Raw genomic sequence first — 17,356 nt, 5'->3', positions numbered from 1 at the left:
ACTTTATTTTACAGTGTCCTTGTTACATATGTTACATTTACTTACCATAGTAATAACAGTGAATTATGCATAATTACATGCAACTAGCAACTAACCCTCAACCAAATCCTATAGTAAGTAGGCTACATGTTGTTACTCGGTAGCCTACTTAAATATATAATTACACAGTAACAATTATACCTTTAATAACGTGTAACCTGTATGTAATTATATTAATTTAATTGATTATGTCAGCTGACTTCTGTTTACACAATCTCTCGTGACATTATGATAGTTCTCTGACGGGAGTGACTCATGTTCCGGGATTCGTGACGCTGCCTCAGTAAACGCGTCGGTTCTCCCGGTAAACGCGTGTTAACGGGGATCTCCTCCATCACACGGTCCTCACTGCGGATTCACACTTCATCTTATATAACTGCGCTCGACAGGACGGGACAGAAGCATCTGCGAACTCCAGCTGTAAGTTTCTGCATTTGGTCCATTTATTATAGCGCGTTTCTATCTTTAGTATAATTGTTCCCGTAATGCGTGGGCTATTAAAAAAAAACTAATCTAAAATCAAATATTAGTGCTTGTACATTTTAGTGGTCCTGTCTCCTACCTTTTGTTCAAAAGCACCGGCCGTATACGTGCTTTAAAACTTAACACGCTCCCTATATAGACAGCATGTTTTTAGGTAGCCTATTATATTGTGTTATATTAATAATCGCACATATAATGCAGTCAAAATGCTGTCTAGCAAGTCAGCCAACGAGGTTTTGAGGAGCAATCCCTGCCCTCCATCAAGAACATTCTGGAATCGGGTGACGCTGACTTGAACGGAACCTGGAAAAATAACAGCATAATTCAAACGTTCCTTAACGCAATGAATGACAGCTTCTGTTCTGGTCATTTTTTGCCGCGGAATTTCGGGTCAGAATTCCATCGCATCATAAGTTCTGTCTATTATTTTAAGTGATGTAGGCTAATTTCACATTTTATCCCGTTTTAGCCAAAAGCAGGACAGTGATTGTGGATCTTATGATGTTTCTGTCGCTGTGACTTGGAATTTCACAGTACGTGATGACGCTATAAATTCGAGTGTTGCATAATAACAGCAGAACCAGCGACTCTGACGTCACGAGGACAGATTTCGCGTCACTGCGCACGAATCTTACAGACACTTTTAACCTAGAAATTATAAATAAACTTCTGACAGCTGATGTACAGTTTGATTTGATCTCTTTCCTATACAGACCTGCATACTTATTAACCTCTAATGCATCCCGATTTGCGTACAGTAGTGTGTTCATACAGAAGATTCCAACAATAAGTGCACTTCATATAGCCTACCCGGATTAGTGTGAAATGTTAAATTACTAACTAGCTGTAAATGTCATACACTAAACAGTGTAGTGTGTAAAGTGCATAGTGTATTTGTAATTTGGGACACACCTCTACTGTATGCTTTTTTAATATAAACTATTCAAGAGTCGTCTACTTATAATTGAATCATAAACTTTTCAAACAGTAGATAGTATGCTAAATTGTTGCATGACCTCATTATACTGCATGTTTAATTAGGTAATTAATCTCAGATAAAATATTTACATTGCTTTTTTAATCCATTTTTATAAAAGCTGCAATTAAGCAATCAAAATAGACATTAATGTTTACATTTTTTATGCTGGAAATAAGGTCATGTCAAGTGCACTGCATTGTGGGATACAGTATTTAACATACATACATACTGCACACAATACACACAGCAGGCTCCTACAGATATAGTATGTATGCTAATAATATGAGGATAAATGAATAAGGATTTCAGTGCTATGTTGAAAAAGTGATGAACGGAGTCTAGCAACATTACGTTTATTAAATAATGCATTATGTATTAATAATATGAGAGCCAAAATAAAGCAAACCATCGTATATAACACCAGTAATTTTCACTTAAGTGGAAATACTAACTGGTTATCAATAAGCAGCATTAAAGATTGAGATTTAGGTAAAGTAGACCCAGAACCAATAAGAATTATACTATAATTATACTATAATTATACTTAATACTAACTCTGTTTTGTTAGTATTAAGCTTAAAAAAAAACTTGTTAGTCATTCATGTGTTACATCCTGCAAACATTTAGTGAGTTCAAGTGGGGGATGGGAAACATTAGGTTTTGTAGATATGTACAACTGTGTATCATCTGTATAGGAATGAAAGTTGATGCCGTAAATGCGAACAATATAACCAAGAGATAAAATATAGATAATAAATAAAAGCGGACCCAGCACTGGCCCCTGTGGAACACCTTGAGTAGCTGAGACTTACAAACTGAGACGCTGCATAGGGTAAAAAAAACAACAACTAATAGATATCACCATACTTAACCAGGTGATTGATTACATTATTGGGAAATGCGAATGAGCTGTTATCTAATTAAATCTGAGCTAATTTGCATAGATTTCTATAACAAAAATCTGAACGTTGGATGAAGTCAGGTTCAAAATTCTTGTTTAATTTATATATATATATATATATATTAGACTCAACGGTTTAAGGAATAAGATGTTGTATAAAATCAGGAAAATTATATATGTAATACAAACCCCTCAGTAAAAACCTTCAGAATATAGATATAAGAATAAAACTGTAAAGTTTGGTGAATGTAAGTGTTACTGAAGTGGAGATTTCTTGCTCAATGTAGGAGGAAAACAGCCTTTAAAGATATATACTGTAATTTAAATCTACAGACGCAAATAGATAAAGTACTCTTAAAGATACAGTTAAAAGTGTATTTTGGATGTTTCCTTTCCACTAGTCTGAAAAAACATTTTATGAAAAGCCCAAAATCTCAAAATTGACAGATGCATGAAAAAACACAGTTTTTGCATGTAGTGTCTCGCCTTAATCTGTAAAATCGGTTTTCTATCACTTAAATAGGATGAAAACCAAAGACGTTTTTGTGTAGTATAGTAGTATGCAATTGTGAAATTAGCCTTTTAATGTAGAAGTGATAAAAAGTGATGTACAGTTAACTATGATTTTGGAGCTGTTCCTTGCGTTCTTTAAGGCCTCTTTGAAATATGACCAAGAGATAAAATATAGATAAATAGAAAATATATCTCTATAAAATATAGATAATAAATAAAAGCGGACCCAACACTGACCCCTGTGGAACACCATGAGTAACTGAGACTCTGTCACTTCAATAGGATGAAAAACAAATACGTTTTTGAGTAGTACAGTAGTATGAAATAGTCTTTTAATGTAGAAGTGATGAAAATACACAAGTGGTGTACAGTTCACTCTGATCTTGGAGTGGTTCCTTGGTTTCTTTAAGGCCTCAATGAACACAATGCAGGGTTTTGTGCGCGAGGAACTGGGCACGCACCCTAGCGCCCCGGGCACAAACTGTCTTGCATGTCCACACACACACACACACACACACACACACACACACACACACACACACACACACACACACACACACACACACACAGAGCCTTTGTGCAGAGCAGAGTAAAGCTGTGTTACTGCATGTCACTACACAGAACAATCTGTGTCCCTGCAAATAAAAAACAGAGCAAAGTACGCATGCAAAGTGTTTTCCATTAATGTGCGCCACTGAGAGTAGTCTTGCACTTGTTTCCTTGAGTTTAGTATTTTTCTCAAGACAGCAGGTCGTGTTCTGCAAGCATTTGGAGAGCATTCAGAGAGACCGGATCATGGCGGACCCGGAGCTGTCGTCCCCGACGGACCCGTCCCTGCGCTCCCCGCGCTCGGCGACGCTGTCGCTGTCGTTCCCGTTCCTGCGCGAGGGGAGCCGCATCTGGGACAGACCCGCGCCGCAGCCCGGAGAGTTACCGAGCCCCCTGCCCACCAAACGCACGCGCACCTACTCCGCGTAAGTCAAGCACACACGAGTCACAAACATGAACCCTTTACTTGCTGGACAAACATTGAGGGTGCGTTTACACGACAACGATATGCTTAAAACTGAGACGTTTTTTCTTTCCTACAAGTGACACCATTGTCAAAACGCACGGATCCGTGAAAATGAATAAAAACACTGCACTCTGCTGCCAGGCCATTAGATGGCGATGAAACACTATAGACTGAACACGTAATAAGCATGTGCATGACGTCATCGTCTTCAGAGATTCACGTTTTTGTTGTTTACGCGGAGACCGTTTTCAAAAACTTTTCAGGCACCCATAACGGCGTTGTCGTATAAACAAATGGCCAAAACACATACAAAATGTAAGTTTTTAGTTGAGAACTATTGCACTATTAATGGGACCATTCACACAGAATGTATTTTTGTGGTAAAAACGTGAGACGCAGCTCAGTGGAATGAAGAAAACAAACCTTTTTAGACGTTTACTTAATTTTCCGCATAGCTTTCAAAGTATACTCAAGCGCAGATGGACGAGGACAATTGCTTTTTCTATACTCTAGTAGACGCCAGAGGGCAGCACTGAGTCGTTTCATTTACAGGACATTCGCTTGGAAGGACAGAAAAAGAAAGCAGCGGATCCGCCGTGGCGCGCAAGGTTTAGAACAAGAGTAAGAACTAAAAGTAAAAAACTATGGAGAAGGATATGCTGCTTTGTTTACTGTTCTTGGAACAGCGTGTTGTTTTGTATCGCTCTTTCCGCACTCTTCTTCCACTACTGCACTATACATCACAGCTGCATTTTGCCACCTAGTGGACACTTCTGTCTCAACATTCACCTTGCGCATGCGCAGTTGCGCTTGTGCCCGGGATAACCATCAGAGGGCACTCCAACCTGGACAATCACCACACATCCACAGACTGTGTTACCCATAATCCTTTGCCCAGACCATCACCCATTATCACATTCACCTGTGTCTCATCTTGTTTACTCACTCTATATTAGCCTGGTTCTTTCTGTCATTCCCTGCGAAGTCTTGTTTAGTGTTCCTACTGCAATTCCAAGCCTGTTTCTCCCGTGTCCTGGTTCTCTTTATTCTCTGCCTCTGGATTACGTCTTTGGATGACCCTCTGTTCAATAAAACTGCATTTGGATCCTCTTCCTTCTTGTCTCAGAGCAGAACATGACAATATAAGTAGGGAAGTATACGATTTCGGACGCAGCGCTGGTTATATTTCATTTTCTACTTTCAAACGTCTTTTACTTTTAACATTTCAAAGTATACTACTTACCATGAGCACGATTTAGTAGACTTTTGTTTTTAAGTGCTCAAATCAACAATTTTAAAAGTGATTATGAGATGATAAAAAATAAGTCGACAGAATTTCACATGCATAAACTAGACTATAAGAAACTGAATGAACGGTCAAATGTAAAAGAGCAGAATGACACCTTTGAACTATTTTACAAGGTGGCTATGTCATATCATTTTGTACGAGGTGAATCGTATACTCATTTTTTGGGGAAAAGAAAGCTTGAAGATCCGTCCACCCGTAATAAACCTAACCATAACTGGGGTGTAAGCAATTCATACACAAATGTACAAATGAGATGGTAGTCCTACTAATTCGGATGAATTAGCCACCAATTGGACAAAACATAAACAGCTATGAGTCCTGAGATCGTTGTGTGTGTGTGTGTGTGTGTGTGTGTGCAGGACTGTGCGCGCGAACGCGGGCCCCGTCTTCAAAGGTGTGTGTAAAGCCTTCTCGCGCTCGCAGGGTCACGGCTTCATCAGACCGGCTCTCGGTGGAGAGGACATCTTCGTGCACATCTCAGAGTGAGTCCCAGTTCAACACCAGTACCAGCTCACACACTGAACCAGCGCAACATCACGAGTCAGAAGACAGGATATCTGATTATATCTGACTCGCAGAAACATGCATAATAATACGGTTTAAAGGTAAAATAGCAACAACTAAAACAACAATAATAATAATTAAAAAGTATTTTTATAAAGTATTACAAGAAAAGTAATAATAATTGTAATATAATAATATGAATAATAATCATTTTAAAAGATAATATTAGCAATAAATAATGATATTAATAATTATTTAAATATAATATATAGGGCTGTTAAACGATTAATCGCGATAAATCGCATCCAAAATAAAAGTTTGTGTTTACATAATAAATGTGTGTGTACTGTGTATAATTATTTTATATATTTAAATACACACACACACACATGCTTGTATATATATATATATATATATATATATATATATATATGTATATGTATACATATGTATATATTTAAGAAATATTTGCATGTATATACTGTATATAGATTTATATATAATTTATATTATATATAAATTATAAATATTTTATATATAAATAACACATCTTTCTTGAATATATACATGAACATGTTTGTATTTATATATACAAAATAATTATACACAGTACACACACATTTATTATGTAAACACAAACTTTTATTTTGGATGCGATTAATCATTTAACAGCCCTAATAATATATAACTGTAAAATATATTATTAAAAATATAACAACAATTGTATAAAGTATACTAAAAATAACAACAATATTTATAATAATTTATGAGGTATAACAACCGTAAAAACAACAGTAGTAATTTTATAAATATAATAATAAAAATGTTAAATAATTATAAGTATATTATTATTAATATTTTGATAAAGTTTAATAATATTTTTTTAAGTATACTAATAATAACAATAATAATAATTGTATAAAGTATAACAACAACAGTAACAATAATTGTAAAATATAATAGTAATAATTTTTATAAAATGTAATAATAAATATAATTCAAAGCATAATAATAATAATAGTATTATTACATAATAATAAAATAAAAGAATAATAATTAACTAAATATTTATTGTCTGTGGTTTTAGAAAATTCCTGGGGGGTTTTTTGTGTGTGTTAAATCTGTTGAAAAATCAGAAAACTTCATATGCCATTATATTTAAAAAAAAAATGATACATTTATCAAGAATAAATGTAGTATATTTTTCTACTAGCCTATAGTATATTTGTATTAGACTGATATATGTGCAGTGTGTGATTTACACTGTAGGTCTCACCCTAGCTGAACTTTCACAATACTAATCTGGCCTTCAACGTGTGATAAATGTTTCAAAACAGACCGTGCCGTGCCACCAGTAGGGAGTAGCTAGAAGATTTGATAACAAAAACTGTGGATGAGCTTATTAAAAAGTGCTGGGAAGTGTATGTTAGTGGGCAGATGGCAGATGAAGAGAAGAGGAAAACACCTGTATATGAGGTCATTGGTCAAAAACACAATAAAAACACGACACTACACTCAATAATCTGAAATATCAGAGTCATCTAGAAGCAAATGTCATGTTTGATTGCAAAAATCAATGCGTGTCAATCAAACCGTGTGTTTTCCCGCCGGTGTGTCTCTTGCAGTATTGAAGGAGAGTATGTTCCTATGGAGGGGGACGAGGTCACGTACAAGGTCTGTGCCGTCCCGCCCAAGAACGTGAAGGTCCAGGCCGTGGAGGTGCTCCTCACGCACCTGAAGCCCGGGACCAAACACGAGACCTGGTCGGGCCAGATCATCAGCTCCTAGAGACTATTGTTGTGAGAGCAGAGCATCATGGGAGCAAGGCTGGTGAAAGTTGAAGGTTGCAGAGAATGTCGGAAGAGTTCAGCCGTCGAACGGAGAACGGGGACGCTTAGAAACAGACACAAACGCAAATACACAACTCACATGTTTCTGTTGCAGTGTTGACGCTCTCAGTGCCAATTCACAGCAGCTTTTTCTGTTTTAGGCTCAACAGCGTCGGTCTTTAAAGCTTTGTTGCCAATGCTTGTGTTCTTGCGTATAGCGTCTGTTTCTGGTTAAACGAGACGTCGGAAACGGAGAGAGATTGTGAAATGATGGTTGAACATCCTCAAACTGAACTGTGAACCGAACGCATCGATCCAGATGTGCACATGCTACACTGGTGACTGGTTTTTGGCTCATTTATTTCTGTTTATTTCCAGACAGCAACATAGTGTCGGCCCACATCTGCTACACCGCAAAAACTCCAGTGTTAAATGAACTGTCCTGGGAGTTTATTTGACTCAAGAGTGTTAAAATATGAGTGTTATAAGGAACACTGAAGCAGTGTTAAAGTTAACGAGATAATTGACCGTTCGCAAAGACCGGACAAAAGGACAAAATGGCGGATGGCGAAGTATGATTGGTCAGATCGCCTGTCAATCAAGCTCCCTGCAAAGGGTCAATTAAAGTGATTAATTGAGTGATGATTGAGCATTATTGAAGACATGTGATGTTAACAAGCAGAATCACCAAAGGAGAAAAATCACAATTTGTTAAACACAGTGTTTGCTTTAGTTGGGCTCTTCACACCTTACGTTTTTAACTTTTTAATTTTGTTTGGCTGCTGTAACGGAGTTGAGGAATCTATGATGTGGGCCGACACTATGTTGCTGTCTGAGTTTATGCATTCATTTTTTGATAATTCTGTGTTATATTGATGGTAATATTAGGTACATGGTAAAATATCACTGATGTTTTGCAGTAGTGAGAGTTTAGGGGGCAAATGCTTCATTCTCAGTAAACTTGCAATGGAAAAATCGTAATGGTCCTAAAACTAAACGTCATTTTTACCACGCAAATAATTTTCATTTGATTTCTGGGTGAAGTACAAGTCGGACATGATCTTGACGGGGTTTTGTAACGTTAAGCTCTGTCATATATGCTGGAACTGAAGCATCATAGACTAATATTGCACTCGAAAGCCCAAATATAAACTGCCAAACTGACTTCATCTCCCAGAATTCCCGGGAGTCTTTCAGGGTTAAAACAAGCAGCATTTTGTAGACAAGCTGAGGAATAACAGTCGGCTAGCAAAAGCATTTACACAGATTTTCACAGCAAGTTATTTTTGCTATATGTGTGTGTGTGACGTTCATGATGATGTAACGACGGTGATGCACTGTTGCGTTAAATGTTTTGGTCACATGATCCGTTGCACGTTCTTGAGTTTGTCTTGTGATTTGATCGTCAGATTTCTGGACCCTCAGTTGTGTTTTAACTGTGATTGTTTTTTTATTTATTTCTATTTTCAGCACTTTTTAGAGCTCAGATCACTGTGGTCGACGTCATTTCCTTGTGAACTTTGACGGACTAATAAAAATGACTTTATGATTCACACGTTTGTCTCTCACTGCAAAGCAAAGTCATTAATTAAACAAACAATTATATTTGCACAAAACTTTTAACCACAGCATCTTCACATACACAAATATTACACGTCCAGCATCCATAAACAAAGATCAGACTCCTTTACATTTTTTTGAAAAATGTATATTTACAATAAACAGACATGTTCATGATGCATCACATTAGTATTATATTAGCAATCGCATGGATTCTTCACACAAACGTAATCATGATTATTGATATCACATATTTTACCTTTTATCAGGAGTGTTACCAACATACATTCAACTAAAGAGTAACCAAAACAATTACCAAGATCCTCAATAAATGAGTTTGTTTAATAACCATGTTTGCTTGTTGAAATTGAGATAATATCTTTCTTTTCCAGCAGAACAAACTCGCAGATGAAACTAAAGGGGCGCTCGAGCCACTCCAGCACCCTTTACACCATTAGAGTCATTTTACCAAATTAATTCAAGTTAAAGTGCATTTATGACATCAGATATGAAACGCTATTAACATTCGCATTACCAACAGACAGCAGATTCTGGATTATAATCTAAAAAAATTAGAAACACCTGATCCAGAGATTTCCGGATTAAAAAAAAAAGTTTTACAAATGCCCTGAATATCTATCGTATCGGCATCATGTTTTCAGAGATCAACGGGAGTGTTTCAGTGATTGCGAGGAATCTCTGGAATGGTTAACACGTGAATATCACATTTAAACAGATTAACGAAATTTCGCTGGCAAAAAAAAAAGGCCCATTGTCTTTTGTCAATAGTGTGTCGATGTGTGAAGCACAGCAACAACAGTCATTTTCAAACCAAGCAGAATTCTATTGGTCAACAGAGTTCATTAGTGCCCGCCCACTTTTTCCGACGGCTGGTTCCGGAAGTGTTATTTCCATTCATTTTCTCCCATAGGGATTTGAAAAATAAAGTCTTTGTTAAAGCGTTATAAGTCACTAACCAAGCCAATCAGCTACGAGGTGAATAATAATACGAACTTTGATTGGAAGCAAAAAAGTATTTGAAATACAGACAAAAATACAAAGGTACACGATTGTGAAAGAACTACAATCCCATGAAGCATTGCTAACAGCATAATCAAATGAAAAATAAATATGCATATTGAAATATTTTGAGAGTGTAGGACTCAATTCCATAAAGAGATATCTTGGTGCTTTAGCTTGTTTCAACTCTCTGATTGGTGGAGTTGCTGTACAGCATCATGGGTAATGTAGTTTTTTTTTTTTACTATGAATTCCGCTGTTAAACACAAAGTTAAAATAATGCGGGCTGACGGCTTCAACAGAAACAAATACTATCACTTAAAAATCGTAACTCACAATAAGGCTGTCTTTAAAGGTTTATCAATTATCTTTAAAAAGCAATTTCCCTATGAAGAAAATGAAAGTTTTTACTTCCCGAACCAGACTGTTGCCCTATATTCGCATTACCAAATGAACCCAAAGCGAAATCTGCATGGAATAAAAACTCATTCCTATTAAAATGACTGGATATGGCCTGCGAAAACGTGCAGAGCAACGGTAAATTGTGCAAAGCAACACAAATTAGATCACTAATAGTTAACTTTTTTTTCGTTCTCAAGTGTAAATCTCACGTTCTCTCACTATAGCCTACGTGAATATCTCTGTCATTCATTCATAAATATGCGGGATATCTTCATATCTCAAGAGTCCAGTCTGAGATCACAGGGAATAATGGAAACACATTCAGCTACAATCACACACACTCGGACACACACAACAACGATAATAAAACTCATTCTGAAATCAATGTGACAGCAGCAAATACGATCACGAGACCATCACAAAACTTGAGATAAACACGGAACAGAATCGATCACTCGTTTCGCCACGAACACGGCGGTCACGTTCACACTGTCATTTCTCACAAGTGTTTGATTGATATTACACCAAGAGGTCGGCCATTTACAGCAGTGCTGAACTCCTGCACAACTCACGCAGTGACAGAAGCATCTATATATCTGATAACCGAGCTAAAACGGCTCATCCGAGGTCCTAGAAAACCACCGAAACAGAGTAAAATCAGATAGCTATGGGCAAATTGTCTATTAATTTCCGATATTCTTGTTGCTGCTCTTCTGAAATTCGTTACACATCGCTCTGTTTGTTGCTAGGATAACAACAGTTTTAAAAGTTTAATTTTCGGGCTGGTCAAACATTGTCAGCGCTTGTCAACAGATGGCCAAATAAATCAGGAGGCGGAGCTTAATGTTTTCACAGAAACCGAGAGCGGGAATGTAATGTTCAGTTTTAACGGTTGAAGAATGTGAGGTAAGATATAGCTACATATTTAAAATCTGACAACTGCTGTAGGACAGACAAGTTAAATAATATGACCGGGATGTATGGGATGCAAACTATAGCCTACTCGACTGCTTTTTGTCAGATTTCGCTATTATTTTGAAATAAAATTCCACCATTCACTAAAAGAAAATGGCGTAGAAACATTTCATAAATTGCTAATACATTTCACAAATTACAAAGAAAAGGCAAGTAATGCATAGAATTAAACATGAACTTTCGAAGTAGGAACTATTTTCATGTAAAACATAATATAGGTAATAATTTGTTTTATTTACAACTTCGAAAAATATTTTTCCCAGTGTTTATAAACAATATTATATAATTATTATAATAATGTATATTATTCTTGTAATGCTCAATTGTTAATGTGCCGAGACAGGAGTGAAAAAAAAAAAAAAAAAAAAAGGTTAAATGCATTACCGGTACTTCACAATAATTTGTACAATAATTATTTTTCAATATTAGCTTCAATCCCTTTAAATAGAAGGGACTATATTACATTAAAAACTTGTTAAAAACCCTCTAGCGAAGGAGGTTTACTAATAAATATGTTGTATTAATACTGATTGGTTAAGAGTTGCATGTCAATCATCGTCATTTCTGGAGTGACTCCTGCATTCTTTCCGTCATCCGGAGGATTCACAGAATTTTTAATGCGTCTGTCACTCCGGAAACTTTGCAGTGTGAACGCGGCCACCGTAAAACACTTTTTATTGTAAAAAGGATGGAATCTTTAGACTTTTAAAATTAATGTTTGAACTTTACAAAACTATAAACATGTACTGATGAGGGTCCATCAGTGATATTTACACACAGTCCCTTGAGTCTAAAGACCAGCAGGGGTTTGGGTTTGTCTGAATCTGCTGGTTCTCAGGGTCAGTTCCCACAGTGACCAGCAGGGGGCGGAGGAGAGCCACACACAGGCAGTCTAGTGTGTGTGTGTGTGTGTGTGTGTGTGTGTGTGTCACGCCTCATTGGGTGGAGTGCTGAAGAACATCTCCCTGCAGAGCCGCACTGTTTCTTCAGGAGAGCAGACGGTGAAGCCGATGGTACGAGGGTCCTCGAAGATCTCGTGGTCGTTTCCGCCCTGATCGGGAAACAAGTTTTAGAAATAAATGAACAGATGCAGAGTCACTCACTTACGAACAATGTTCCCTCTATTTTTTTCTTGCTCAAGCAAAACCTCTCTCTTATCCTCAGCAAAAACATCCCTTATATCATCCAATGCATCATGCATTTTATTTGAACCCTGATGCAACTTAGTGATATTAAATTATATTTCTGAAAACAAGCAGTCACTAGATATGAAGCACATAAGTCACCTACATTTTTTATTCACATAACGGTGTTAACGGTGCCATTCTTTAAAAGGTTATGCAGATCAGTTCAATTCTTTATACTTTCATAAATACTTTAATACTATAATAACAAATACAAATTGAATCGCTCATTTGTAAATCACTTTGGATAAAAGAGTTGAATGGCTCATAAAAGAGTCTGCTAAATGAGTAAATGTAAACATAGATAACATGTTAACGTAGTAAACATTAACATAATATCAGGAAACGGTTTTATCGTCATCTAAACACCCTTGAGACACACAAAACCTAAGTGAGGTACTTTAAGATCATGAGTCTGAACAACAGACAACTAAACAAACATGTAATGTACTAGAGGTTCGGAAAAATGTGAATAACTGCAGTTAAAATGTTTCATAAATCTGAATGAATTATTTAAAAAAATAATTGGGTTGAATGAATGATTCAGTGACTCACTCATAAATACTTAAAGGAACACTCCGACTTTTTGGGACTTTAGCCTATTCACCTTATCCCCCAGAGTTAGATAAGTCCATACATACCTTTTTCATCTCCGTGCGTGCTATAAGTCTGTTTGACGTAGGGCTGGGCGATATGGCCAAAAAAAAATATCACAATATTTTTTTTTATATCAGTCGATATCGATAATTATCGATAAATGTCAAATCTTTATTTATTTCAAGTTCAAAGACAGATTTTTACTCCTAAGTGAAAGCTGTAGAAACCAGAGCGTTGTGTTTTTAAACTACTCTTTATTGTCAGAACATATCATGCCAAACAGGGGAACATTTCACAAATCCGAGGTAGAACATTCAAACATTTGTCATTTTTCCTTAACAAAATAAATATCTTTATTTCAGTAGTATTAGCTTGAGTTAGGATGCAGATTTACTATATATACAATTTATGTTCATTAACAAAAACAGTAACATCTGTTAAAAAAAAGTAACAACATTATTTTTATTTGGTAAAATGTAATATTCTTTAGTTTTATTAAAATTAACCATTGGTCATCCAGCATCATGCATTTAGATCATGATAACCACAGATAAATGTAACCTTATGGTTCTATGGTATTTATGAAAACCAGTAGCCTAAATGCATTATTAAATACTGTAATTATGTTCCATTAGTCCTTTAATACATTGTCTACATTAATAATATTATACAATTCAATATATATATATCCCACATTTCATGGTGCAGTTAATATTACTAGGCTAACGTTACAGTAACGTTAAATCCGTGGTAAATGATGGGAATGTGTACGTTAGACGGAGAAGCTTCTGACTGTATCGTTGCGCACAGTGTTTCTCCTGTTCGTCAGCGCGGTCTCATCTGCCTTTAAACTGGTTTAAATCACTGAGACATATTTGTGTTCCTCGCTGAATTCAAGCGGTTCTCACTGGATCTCGTGTCCGAGACCGATCAGAGTAAACGCGTCTGCTCTAGTGAGCTCGCGCTCGCGCTGCCGTTTGGACTTTGAGCCGAGCGGATAAACGGTCCGTGTGGCGCGCGCGGTTCAAATGAGATTCGTTCCGCTTTTGGCGCAAAAACATTATCGAACATTTATCGAACTCTTGATATCGTTTTATCGAGAAAAATTATATCGCGATAATTATCGTTATCGTTTTATCGCCCAGCCCTAGTTTGACGCACCCATCGCTAGCCTAGCTTAGCACAAAGACTGGATGTGAATGGTTGCAGCTAGCATACTAATCCAAATAAGTGACCAAAATAACGCAAACATTTTCCTATTTACATGTTGTGATTTGTATAGTCACAGAGTGTACAAAAAACAAAGTCACATGAGACACAGACATATTTTAACCGTATAAATCCTGGGAACTATTCTGAAGGCGAAGCACTGCTACTTGGGCGGAGTGATAACCGCAGCACCTGAGACGCGCCGTTGTTTCTTCTGTCAACAAAACCAACGTGACATCTCAGGTGCTGCGGTTATCACTCCGCCCAAGTAGCAGTGCTTCGCCTTCAGAGAATATAGTTCCCAGTATTTATACGGTTAAAATATGTCTGTGTCTCATGTGACTTTGTTTTTTGTACACTCTGTGACTATACAAATCACAACATGTAAATAGGAAAATGTTTGCGTTATTTTGTCACTTATTTGGATTAGTATGCTAGCTGCAACCATTCACATCCAGTCTTTGTGCTAAGCTAGGCTAGCGGTGGGTGCGTCAAACAGACTTATAGCACGCACGGAGATGAAAAAGGTATGTATGGACTTATCTAACTCTGGGGGATAAGGTGAATAGGCTAAAGTCCCAAAAAGTCGGAGTGTTCCTTTAATTGTTACATTAATGGATGAATCAGTGAACTAATCTCTTTAATGAATGATTCAATGAATACATGTTTCAACAGTCGCTTGTCGCCACCTACTGGTGTAACGATGTAATGGATCCAATCATTATTTAAATTGCGTCGAGTTACTTTCAATAGTTGATTCGCTCGATTTTGTTCAAATCCATAGACATTTAAATCTGAACTATTATTAACTATTAAGCAATTATTTCTCATTCACTAAAGACTATCAAATCACTTTCGTCACTTTTTTTTTGTCCTTATACTCTTTATTTTATCATGTGTGTGTGCGACATAAGAAGTGCGAAGCTTAAAGGGAACATTGCTTACGTACCAACGATGTTTCATTGCCGAAGAAGTAGATGGTGTCCAATCCCTCCTGCTCCAGGACGTCCAGACAGAGGCGTTTGTCCCAGCCCTCCGGGAACACGTCGAAACTGATCAAACCCCCTGAAAGCGCACAGAAACACACCTGTGATGATCCATTCAAGACTGAAATCACACCATTACTAAAGTCAAAAAGTAAAGACAGTGCGATTCCTTGACCATCAGATGTTTATCTTTAACCAGAACGTTGATAAAGGTGTAGTGAAAGATTTCATCCGTTTGCAATCATCTTCTCATTAACTAGATGCCTTCCTCCCATCAATCATACCAAAGCCCCGCCCCCCTTACTCATGACAGCCAATCAGATGCCAGCAAAACCTGATTGACAGCTACAGATTGGCTAAATAAGTTCAGGCTGCTGCTTGGACTCAGTTGTGTTGTTTATAAAGTATTAACCCTGTAAAGCCTGACATATATTTAATCATATTTGATGCATCAGGCTTTTATGGCTTGTATGATCTAGTGAGAATATGAAGAAAAAAGCTCAAACTGTCTGAGTTATGTTTGTTTTTGATCTGTTCTGTTCATGTCTGAGTCAGTTAATCAGTTCTCCTCTGTTCACTTCCTGTTTGTCTCCTTGGTTACTAATTAATTAGCTTCCTGGTTTGAGGTGTGTTGTGTTTATTAGTCTGGTTTGCTGGGTATTGAAGTCCTCTTTTTCAGTCTGGTCGTTCTCTTGCATTATTTGAGTAATATATGAGTGTATGTTTTCATGTTCAGTCTTCAGATTAAAGTCTTCTTTAGTATCTCCGTCATCGTGCGCTTGATTACCGCCGCCATATCCGTGACACAAACAGAGCAAAAATATGCAGTTTTGTGCAGATGCTGATATTAATATGGATGAAAAGTTTATATAAATATCTTGTAATGCTTGTAGTGTAAATTATAAAATTAATTATCTTTGTTATAGCTGAAGACTACTTTCTGTACATAAAATGCATATAGCATTCGCCACTCTGTATCTGCCAATAATATGTCTTTAGTAAGATGATATTTAAATGCTTGGTTTTATGATCTAAAGCATATAATGCAGTGCATGATTGAGAGATTAATTAATAAACCTTCCTCAAAAGCCTGACGATCATATTTGAAGACTCGTGATTTTTCTATAAATTGATGTCTGGATTATCAAGTAAACTTAAGTTTCTTCAGTTCAGCAAGTGTTCATTGTGAAATATTACTAACAATATCTAAGTAATTCTATTTTTACTTTATTAAAATCTGTGCAGATTTCCCATGTGTACAATTATACTAAAATACCTTTAAAAACTAAAAACGATCAATCAGACGACAGAAGGACTAGATTGTGTGAAACTGGGTTTCCAGTCAATATTTAATCATGTCGATCATTTAGAGGCCTTAGAAATATGCGAATCAAATATGACACAGCCGGCTTTAAAGGTCAATCTGTCACAGACACACACTTTATGTCTCCAGAAACACTCGTCCAGCGCCACAGTGACGCTCAGCAGAGAAAAAACTTGTTTAAGCTGAAGCTCATTCTCACAGTGATGACTCGTGTGTGTGTGTGTGTGTGTGTGTGTCTGCAGAGACGTGAACTGCGTGACTGTTTGTCCACAGAGTGATTGAGACAGAAAGGACAGAAATCAGCTGTTAAAAATTAATGATCGTCACACACACACACACACACACACACACACACACACACACACACACACACACACACACACACACACACATACACACAAACACACACACACACACACACACACACACACACACACACACACACACACACACACACACTGCAGCAACATTCCACCACTGACTCAACAGTTGCTAGAGCCACAGCCAATCAGAGGGCTTGATATCCT

General features: G+C 36.9%; 2 protein-coding genes across 3 annotated transcripts in view; one reads left to right on the top strand and one right to left on the bottom strand.

The window, feature by feature from the left end:
• The first annotated feature begins 335 nt into the window (after positions 1 to 335).
• Positions 336 to 9,124, top strand: csdc2b (cold shock domain containing C2, RNA binding b). Of its 2 annotated transcripts, none has more exons than XM_079617230.1 (4): positions 336 to 459; positions 3,663 to 3,889; positions 5,599 to 5,721; positions 7,369 to 9,124. In XM_079617230.1, exons 2-4 carry the CDS (start codon positions 3,711 to 3,713, stop codon positions 7,529 to 7,531), a joined length of 465 nt encoding a protein of 154 aa, XP_079473356.1. In that variant the 5' UTR covers positions 336 to 459; positions 3,663 to 3,710; the 3' UTR covers positions 7,532 to 9,124. The 2 variants fall into 2 exon arrangements, with proteins under 2 accessions (XP_079473356.1, XP_079473355.1); XM_079617229.1 differs by having other exon boundaries at positions 342 to 459; positions 3,659 to 3,889.
• Positions 9,125 to 12,335: 3,211 nt separating this feature from the next.
• pmm1 (phosphomannomutase 1) overlaps positions 12,336 to 17,356 on the bottom strand; it is a 13,235-nt gene continuing 8,214 nt past the window's right edge. The window contains exons 7-8 of the mRNA XM_079617112.1: positions 15,469 to 15,584; positions 12,336 to 12,580 (exon numbers count right to left, since the gene is read on the bottom strand). Coding sequence (XP_079473238.1) covers positions 12,458 to 12,580; positions 15,469 to 15,584 — 239 coding nt within the window. The 3' untranslated portion in view covers positions 12,336 to 12,457. The remainder of the gene's footprint in view (positions 12,581 to 15,468; positions 15,585 to 17,356) is intronic.

This window comes from Phoxinus phoxinus (genome assembly GCF_949152265.1).
Source record: "Phoxinus phoxinus genome assembly, chromosome: 1".
NCBI classification, from domain to species: domain Eukaryota; kingdom Metazoa; phylum Chordata; class Actinopteri; order Cypriniformes; family Leuciscidae; genus Phoxinus; species Phoxinus phoxinus.
This window is presented reverse-complemented; position numbering and strand designations above follow the sequence as displayed.